Raw genomic sequence first — 10,000 nt, forward strand, 5'->3', positions numbered from 1 at the left:
TGAAACCAAGGCAACAAGGGCACGATAATAAGACAGCATTTTCATTTCTCAAAGCGGACGATCGTGTGATTTACCTGGAAAGAAAATGTATTATTATTGTGCTGTCATCGCACCATGAGTAACAGACACCAACGCAAGCTCATAAGAGGTCACATCCAGGTAGTCTGAAACCAAGGCAACAAGGGCACAATAATAAGACAGCGTGTACATTTCTCGAAGCGGACGATCGTGTGATTTACTTGGAAAGAAAATGTATTATTATTGTGCTGTCATCGCACCATGAGTAACAGACACCAACGCAAGCTCATAAGAGGTCACATCCAGGTAGTCTGAAACCAAGGCAACAAGGGCACAATAATAAGACAGCGTGTTCATTTTTCGAAGCGGACGATCGTGTGATTTACTTGGAAAGAAAATGTATTATTATTGTGCTGTCATCGCACCATGAGTAACAGACACCAACGCAAGCTCATAAGAGGTCACATCCAGGTAGTCTGAAACCAAGGCAACAAGGGCACAATAATAAGACAGCGTGTTGATTTCTCGAAGCGGACGATCGTGTGATTTACTTGGAAAGAAAATGTATTATTATTGTGCTGTCATCGCACCATGAGTAACAGACACCAACGCAAGCTCATAAGAGGTCACATCCAGGTAGTCTGAAACCAAGGCAACAAGGGCACAATAATAAGACAGCGTGTTCATTTCTCGAAGCGGACGATCGTGTGATTTACTTGGAAAGAAAATGTATTATTATTGTGCTGTCATCGCACCATGAGTAACAGACACCAACGCAAGCTCATAAGAGGTCACATCCAGGTAGTCTGAAACCAAGGCAACAAGGGCACAATAATAAGACAGCGTGTTCTTTTCTCGAAGCGGACGATCGTATGATTTGCCTGGAGTATTTTACTTTGTGACTATGAAGTTTATCTTTGGTTTTGAACGGTGCTGTTTCGAATGGAACCTTAACTTCCGTTTGTCAAGTTTTCTATGTCAAGTGGAATTACATATCCACGGAACTCGAACCGATCTTTCATACTGTTTTTTAAAATTACTATTTCTAATAACGCTTTGTGCTATGAAACCCCTGAGATAGGCAACAGAGAAACTGAACAGACACAGAAATAGAGAAACTGAACAGACGAACATCGCGAAGCGAAGTACCACGTGGTCTTCAATGGCGGTCAAGTTTTATTTTGCTCTCGTCATTCTTGGTAAAAGGAAGGAACGGACACGTCTTGTTCCAGTTTGCTGTGAATCTGAATTTTCTCTAAGGAAAGATCGATTCCAAAAATTTCTCGATGCTGGTGTATGTTTGCCAAGTTCATAGCATTCACTGGAATCAAAGCTTGGGGTGATCGCTCAAAACAAAATTGGCATCCGGATGGCGGCCGCCTCTAAAGGCGTACGCGATATGGGGGCGTGAAAATAAACAGACCTGCAGTCCTAATTACAAGCGCGGATCTTTAGTTGACAAACTTTTATTAGTTTGAAGTGGTAATTTTTTTTGCCAAACTGAAAAGGTTTACGGTTGAAACTAAGGCTTACCTCCCTCCGGAATTATAATTATTACGAACATTAAAATTGGTTTCATAGTATCAATTCTGCTTGACATGACCGGGTGGAAAGGCGGCAAAAGCACCCACTTTATCTTAAAAGCAAACGCCAGTCTCCTTGGCTCGCAAGGTACCAAGCTTGAAACGTACAAAGTAACAGGGAAAATTTACAATCACAAAATTTACGAACATATGTAAATTGCTACTATTTAAGTGACATTGTAAAATAAACGAGAGATTCTAAAATATCCAAACTATCATTCAGGTCTTAACCAATAAAAAAGTATACAGTTTTGCACAGCTTGACATGTATCTGTCATAACGTGATATAAAACTGCTGTAGTTCCTAACTGGCCATTGCTTCTGAGGGAATCTCGTACCACAACCAAATGGTTAAACCCTGTGAAATCATCAACTTAGCCCGATTATTTTGCACGCAGAATTCAGACAAGAGGCACAGTTGCGTTTGCGTTTGCAGCAGTGTTTTTACGGGAAAAAGAGAGACGCGGCTTGTTTAAAGAAATTTAAACGAAACTAATTAAGTTCTTGACGTTACAAATTTTCTCATTAAATAATTATTTCTTTGTACGCTTACTATTCCTCAGTGATTTCCTCTTCTGTTGCTTTGCAAATGCACGGTTACATGTACATATCCAGTCAAGCGAAGTTCGAGCATTTTTTTTTTGCTATCTTAGATCTCAGTTATAGTCAGGTTAGTGTTGAATCGATATTGGAGATGTTATAAGCGGCTCAATCGAAGTGAAAAAAATGCATGCATTTAGAGAAAATTGTCCTTTTCAGTTATACCTCTACTAACTATATCACAAAAGTTGATTAAACAGGGAGTAATCATATTTGCAGCTGCAGCCACAATTGAAAAAAACAGTTGCGTTGTACTTTGAACCATCCCCAGCGTAAAATAAAATACCATGATCGTAACACTAAAAAAAATGGAACAATTCTACTTACCCGTTCACTGACAAGGTACCTAAATAAACTGCCACCATGGTCCTTAGTTGATGAATGAGAATAAGGAGGAAGAGTGAGATGGACTCCTACCGCGGTGCGCAGCCAGTTATGGATGAATAAGAATCGATTTTTTACCCGGGATATCTATCTGCCAGATCTGCGCGTGTCTTAAGCCCGGTTTCCATATAGTCGTCCCTGTCGTTACAATCGTCTCTGTCGCTTCAAAATTTTGGAAGCGACAGGGACGATCATATGGAAACGCTCTAGCGATCACCCGGGACGATCCCGGGACGATCCTTGCGACAGAAACGATCAGTCGTCCGAGATAGATTCGAGTTCTATCTTTGCGACAGAGACGACCGGAAAAGGCTCTCAAGCGATCGCATATTTTTAATGGAAACCGAGTTCAAACGATAGAAGCGACAGAAGCGTTGGGACATATCCCATGATGCGCCTGATTGCTTACTTCACGTCCATACACACTCTTCAAAATGGCGGCAAACAACGCGAATAACACATCTACATTTATGGAAGAAATACAGCGGTATGAATGTCTTTATAACAAATTTTCCAAAGATTATAAGAACAGAAGAACCAGAGAAAACGCCTGGGAAACGATTGGCCAGAAATTCGGTCTTACTGCAGAGGAAGCCGAAAAGAAGTACAAGAACATTCGCACTAGTTATACACGCTATCTGAAGAAAGTGAAAAGCGTTCCTTCTGGGTCGGGAAGGGACGCAGTCCCAAAGACTGGGGAGTTTGCTGGAATATCGGCCGAACCCAAAACCGATGCTTTCTTCGATGTTCTCTCTCTCTTCTTCTTCGCAAAATAACACGGAGAAGCAAATAGCAAGCCAAAAGTCTTCTTCTTTGATTGACTGCCGCCATTTTAATTTTGATTACGTCGGCTAAAAAAATCCTAGTGCCAGTCTTTTTTACCGTTTGATCCGATAGAAACCAAGGTATCGCAAGAATCGCTTCAATCGCGTCTGTCATTTTTCACCCCGGGAAGCTCTTTTCAAGCGACAGAGACGATTCTAGCGACAGGGACGACTATATGGAAACCAGCCTTTAAAGAACGAGCAATATATTCTGGAGAGGTTGTTCTCAATTTCGAAGTTTTTGTTAATTCACATTAGGGTTTGGGTAGTTGTACGAAAAACCATGGAGCGCGATAGCAGAATTTTAATCAACTCCATTCCCAACGTCTCTCTTTCTTGTCTTAAAGTGCCGGTGGCAGAACTTTGAAAAAACCCCGAAAGGTAAACCGGTACATATTCAAGAAACGATGGCGATTTGTTTAAGGAGACACAACGATAGGTAAATCAATATACATGTTCTGAAGAGTTCTGGAATGTTCTATAAAACGTTACATAATTATTGTTGTTTTCCCGGAAAGTTTTAGATTGTGCTGATGTATATTTATAAGTGACAGATCATGGAAAGTTCTAGAATCCTAAAAATAAGTATTAGTAATGCCATGATTAATTTGCTTAAAATAGACTCAAGGAATATTCTAGACCACATAGTTAAAACCTATTTAAGAACCGTTGTTGTTAGCTTTGTTGTTAGTATATGTTGTTGGAGATTTTTAATAGTTTCGGAAATTCGTTCAGTTCAGATCAAGTTCAGTTTAATTCAGATCAAGTTCAAGTGTAAAGTTCAACGCTTCCACAAGATCCAATAAAACTCTGATAAACATTGGTAGTAGAGTGAGGTTCAACAAGATGAGTGGCTTACGAAATCAGAAGAACAAGTTGCGAAGTTTTATTTACGACATGAGAGATGAACTCATCAGTGGAATTGAGGACAAAAGTATTGACGAAAAGAAAGTGAAGCTGTTATACAACAAGATGTTAGATGCGTTCCAGGAGTTAAGAGAAATTTGTAATGATCTACATGAACAGTGGGAAGTGTACAAAGAAGTTGATATACAAGCAAGATTGCAAGGTGAATTTGCTCAAGTGAGTTCTCTTGTTCAGGAAACAACTCAATTGGTCATTGAATATGAGGATGTTCTTCGAAATGAACCAGCACGTCAGCATGCACGTCACTATGAGGATGAACCAAGGATCTTGAAAGAAAGAAAGCCCTCTCGAACTGGTTTGGATCAACAAATAGAAAAATTGATTTCACAGTTGGAGAATTCCATAGCAGATATTGGACACCAACAGAAGGATATTTACCAGAAGCTCACAACTACTAAGGGTTATCCGCCTGAAATGCCAATTCAGTTGAGTCAAACAGAGCCCTTACCTGAACAATCTGGAGGGATGACCCCAAACATTGACAGAAAAACACAGCCAGCCTTTGGTCAAGGGAGAAGCTCGGAAGAATTCAAGAGTTTAACTCCAAAGGTATCAACTGCTGCCAATATCGAGCCTGTTCCTTTAACGTTAGTGAGTGCAGAACAAGGAGCCCGTCAAACAAGTTCAGCTTCAAATGATGCAGATCCATTCAAAGGTCTAACAAGATTACCAATACCAAAGTTCAAGGGAGACAAGCGATCATTTGAGGCATGGTATGCTGGGTTCTATCAGATAATAGGGAGACACAACAAGGTACCACCCGAGCAAAAACTGCTGAGGGAGAGGCGCTGTGCACTATTCAAAATCTGGGTTATTCTGCTGCTGCATATGATGTAGCTATAGCAAGACTAGTGCGAAAGTATGGCGGAAAGAGAAGAGAACTCACAATGAGGCTAGAAGAACTGGACAAGTTTCGTGGAGTACGTGAGGGAAATGCAAATGACCTTGAACATTTTGCAGAGTTATTAGATACACTCATTGTGAAGTTATGTGATGCTGGACAAGAGGGTGAATTAGGGGCAGGTTCACTGTATGTCTCACTCCTCCGAAAGCTAAATGAGCAGTTGATAGTGAAGTACCAGGATTGGTTAAGGGAGAAACATTTAGAGGGCAACGTTAAAAACTTGCATGACTTTGTCAATGATGAAGCTGAAAGCTGGATGCTTGCATTAGAAACAGTCAAAGGATTGGGACAACAGAAGACAAGAGCCCTCTCTGGAGGCCGCACATTGGCAGTCTCCCAAGTGTCAGTTAAGAAAAAAACCTTCCTGAAAGATGTAAGCTCTGCTCAAAGGAGCATGGTCTGTGGCAGTGTAGCCAATTTAAAGCCTTACCAGTGGAAAAACGGTGGGACAAAGCAAGAGAATTACGTGTTTGTTTCTGCTGCTTATCAAGCTATAATAGAAGTACAACCTGCAGGAGAAGCAGGTCTTGTTCAATTGATGGATGTCGTTCCAACCACCATCACTTGCTACACAACCAAGCTCACAAGAGAGTTGCCATGGGCGTCTCAAAAGATCAGAACACCATGGAAGAACCAAAATCTGAAATAGTCCGTAATGACAGTTTCGCGCTCACGAGTAATTCCATGGAAGGGGAGCCTGGAGCAGAAACATTTGTGGCTTCGCTCTCTAAAAGCACAGAATATCTCCCATTGAGGACCGTTCCAGTCATTCTGAAAAATGGAAGTAAGTCAATGCGCGTTAATGCTTTGCTGGATGATGGAAGTACTAGAACTTATGTAAATGAGGATGTTGCAGATTGCCTAGGGTTGGAAGGAGAGCCAGTTTCATTGAATGTCCGACTTCTGAATGACACCACAGCCCAGCTTAGAAGCCGATCAGTTAAATTTGAGCTAGAGAGCTGCGATGGTCGTGTGAAAAAAGAGGTTGCAGCCCAGACAACAAAACGCGTTACTGGTAATATGCGCGCCATAAACTGGGTGGTGGAAAAGAAGAACTGGTCGCATCTGAAAGGAATAAGGTTTCCATCACTGGGCAGACGTCCCATTATTGACATGTTAATAGGGTTGGACCTGTCAGATCTACATTGCTCATTAAAGGAAGTTAAAGGCAACCCTGGTGAACCCATCGCAAGGTTAACTCCTCTTGGATGGACAAGTATTGGCTTATTCCAGGAAAATTCAGAAAATGAAGTTAATCACATGTCATTCTTCATTGGGGAGGAAAGACAACTAGACGCTTTGATTAAGCAGATGTGGGAGATTGAGGAACCTCAATCATGTTCACTGGTTCGTCCTCAAGACAAAGAAGCTGAGAAAACTGTTCTGGCCACCCTCAAACAAACTTCCGAAGGATACGTGGTGGGACTGCCCTGGAAATCTGTTGCCCCATCCCTTGAAGACAACTACACCATGGCTTTAACTCGTTTAGAGAGTACAGAGCGTAAATTGGCAAAGCAGCCTGAGATAGCAGCAGCTTATCAAGAGGTAATCAATGGATATGAGAGAAAGGGATATATTTGTGAAGTTCAGTCTGAGAAGGAACAAGTAACTAAGGTCTGGTACCTTCCCCACTTTCCTGTTGTCAGACAAGACAAGAGTACAAGCAAAGTGAGACCTGTATTTGACGCATCGGCCAAGTATAAAGGGGTGTCACTGAATGATGTTCTCCACCAAGGGCCCAAATTGCAAAATGATCTCATCAATGTTCTAGTCAGGTTTAGACGATCGCCAATAGCTCTAGTATGCGACATTACAGAGATGTATCTTCAAGTTCATCTGCAGCCAGCTGACAGATCAGTTCATAGATTTCTGTGGCGAGACATGAACAAGAATGATCCACCCAAAGTGTACGAGTTTACTCGAGTCGTGTTCGGAGTCAATGCATCGCCTTATCTGGCTCAATTGGTGGCTCAGCACAATGCCAAGTTAAACTCCGATGAATTCCCCAGAGCAGCAGAAACTGTATGCGAAAGTACCTACATGGACGACAGCCTAGATTCTGTGGAGACAGTTGAAGAAGCTATCAGGCTGCACCATGATCTCACTACGCTTTGGAAGCGAGCTGGTATGACACCAAAGAAATGGCTCTCTAACAGTGAAGAGGTTCTGAAAGTGATACCAAAGGATCATTGTGTCGCAAATTTGGATCTTGAAGCACAAGTCTTGCCAGTCATTAAAACTCGATGGATTTCCTGGGAGTCAAACTCAGATCAGTTTACTTTTGTGGTGCACCCATCACCAGATGGCTTTAACTGGACAAAGAGAAGCTTTTTGAGTCGGACATCAACATTTTTTGACCCCTTGGGACTAGTATCGCCATTTACCATCAGAGCTCGCATGATATTGCAAGCAATGTGGACTGCTGGCCTAACCTGGGATCAAAAGCTACCAGTTGATCTTGCCAAGGCAGCATCGACATGGTTTAGAGAGCTTCCAGATTTGTCTGGGGTCAAGGTACCAAGATCTCTGAAGAAGTCTGAACAAGTCATAGATTCACAACTGCATATATTTACAGATGCATCACAGGAGGCATATGGTGCAGTAGCTTACCTGAGACACGAGTATCAGTCAGGAAGTACAACAGTTCGTTTTGTGATGTCAAAGGCAAAGGTTACACCGCTGAAATCCATTAGTGTTCCCCGACTAGAACTGATGGCAGCTATTGTTGGCTTACGAATCGCCGAAACAGTGGGGCAGACGCTCAGTCTTCCAAAGGATAAGTGGGTCTTCTGGTCTGACAGTCTGGATGTTTTGCATTGGGTACGTGGACATTCCCGTCAGTTCAAGCCATTTGTCTCAAACAGGGTTGGGGAAATACAGACCAAAACTGATCCTGCGCAGTGGCGCTATGCACCAACCAAAGTTAATCCTGCCGACAAATTGAGTAGGGGAATGCCAGCAGATTCATTGGTCAACGACCAGACCTGGTGGAATGGTCCTCAGTATTTGAGTCAGCCAGAGCGAATGTGGCCCCAAGTGCCCCGGCCCAGTCTCTGTTCAGATGACGTGGAGAAGAAACTAAGGTACAGGATCACACTTCTTAACTCTTCTGAAAGAGAAGTAGCCATGCACAAATTGAAGTGGAAAGACACAAGACTTGATCCAGAGCGATTTTCAGACTGGTTTAAATTTCTTCGTGTTTTGGCCTACGTTGTTCGTTTTGTTCAAAACAGCTCAAAGGTGGCAAAACTTCAAGGCCCCTTAACAGTAGAGGAGATCAATGATGTTGAGGTTATGGTTCTTCGTCAAGTACAACAGGAGTCCTACCCTGAGGAGTTCTCACGAGCTCGCAAAGGAGAAGCTTTACCTACACGATCAAAGATTTTACCAATCTCTCCCATTTTAGGAAGTGATGGACTATTACATGGAAATAGCCGTTTGCGATTGGCAGAACATATTTCCTGGGAAGCTCGACACCCTATTATCCTTCCAAGAAAGCATCAAGTAACGAGACTAATCGTTGAACGCCTACATAAAGACAGCAATCACTCAGGGACAAATCAGGTTTTAGCAATGTTATCTGCTAGGTTTTGGATTCCTGGAGCTCGAGAAGAATTTCGTGATTGCGAAAGAGCATGCATGGTTTGCCGAAGAAGAAAAGTTCAGCCCGCTTCGCAGGTTATGGCTCCACTCCCTGCAGTGAGAGCAGAAATGTCACTTCGAGCATTCACCAACATTTCAGTTGATTTTGCTGGTCCTTTCCTAACAAAGCAAGGAAGAGGAAAAGCTAGATTCAAACGCTATCTATGTCTTTTTGCATGCATGAACACCAGAGCAGTGCACCTAGAGATGGCATATGGTTTGGACACAGATTCATTTCTCAATGCATTCTACAGAATGACCTCACGAAGAGGATTCCCTGTTCAAGTAATCTCCGATAATGGCACAAATTTCGTAGGAGCCGAAAAAGAATTGCGCGAATTAGTGAAAGCCCTTGACAAGACGAAAGTGCAAGAATCGACAGTGAACAGAGGTGTGGTTTGGAAATTTAATCCACCATCAGCACCGCATTTCAATGGCGTGCATGAAATACTTATCAAAGCAGCCAAGTGAGCCATGTTTCATGTAATGAATAAGGCAGATCTAACAGACGAAGAGCTGATGACTGCGATTGTGGGTGCCGAAGGGCTGATGAACTCTCGACCTATTACTTACCAGAGTTCAAATGTGGATGATGCGGAACCACTCACACCAAACCATTTTTTGTTTAACCAAGTTGGAGGTCAGTTTGCTCCAGAATCTGTAGATGTTGAGCAATTTAATCCCAGAGTGAGGTGGCGACATGTTCAAGAAATTGTTCGTCAGTTTTGGAAGAGGTGGTTAAGAGAATGGTTACCATCCTTTAGCCCAAGAAAGAAATGGGGAAAAGAAAAGCCTGACTTAGAAGTAGGCGATCTTGTATTGGTGTTGTCAACCGATACACAGCGAGGAAAGTGGCCGTTGGGAAGGATAGTTCAAGTCTTTACTGGACCTGATGGACACGTTCGAACAGCAGACGTTAGAGTGAAGGGTTCAATTCTACGGAGACCTATTGTAAAGCTTTGCCCACTTGAGTGTAAAGCATAATACATCAACATTTCTATTGCCTGTTTACAATGATCAGTCTCGGAAGTTCATACTATAGTGCAGTTAGGAAAATGACCTTATAGGCCATTTTGGAAGGGGAGAAATGTTCTGAAGAGTTCAGGAATGTTCCAAAA

At 42.4% G+C, this 10,000-nt stretch overlaps 2 protein-coding genes across 2 annotated transcripts; both read left to right on the forward strand.

Annotated features, from left to right (window-relative positions):
- Window positions 1–5,924: 5,924 nt before the first annotated feature.
- LOC138054402 (uncharacterized) lies at window positions 5,925–9,353 on the forward strand. Its single transcript, XM_068900848.1, has one exon. The coding sequence runs from the start codon at window positions 5,925–5,927 to the stop codon at window positions 9,351–9,353; it is 3,429 nt and encodes a 1,142-aa protein (XP_068756949.1).
- A 15-nt stretch (window positions 9,354–9,368) lies between these two features.
- LOC138054412 (uncharacterized) lies at window positions 9,369–9,866 on the forward strand. Its single transcript, XM_068900856.1, has one exon. The coding sequence runs from the start codon at window positions 9,369–9,371 to the stop codon at window positions 9,864–9,866; it is 498 nt and encodes a 165-aa protein (XP_068756957.1).
- The last annotated feature ends 134 nt before the right edge of the window (window positions 9,867–10,000 follow it).

The sequence above is a fragment of the Montipora capricornis genome, chromosome 1 (genome assembly GCF_036669925.1).
Source record: "Montipora capricornis isolate CH-2021 chromosome 1, ASM3666992v2, whole genome shotgun sequence".
In the NCBI taxonomy this organism is placed as follows: domain Eukaryota; kingdom Metazoa; phylum Cnidaria; class Anthozoa; order Scleractinia; family Acroporidae; genus Montipora; species Montipora capricornis.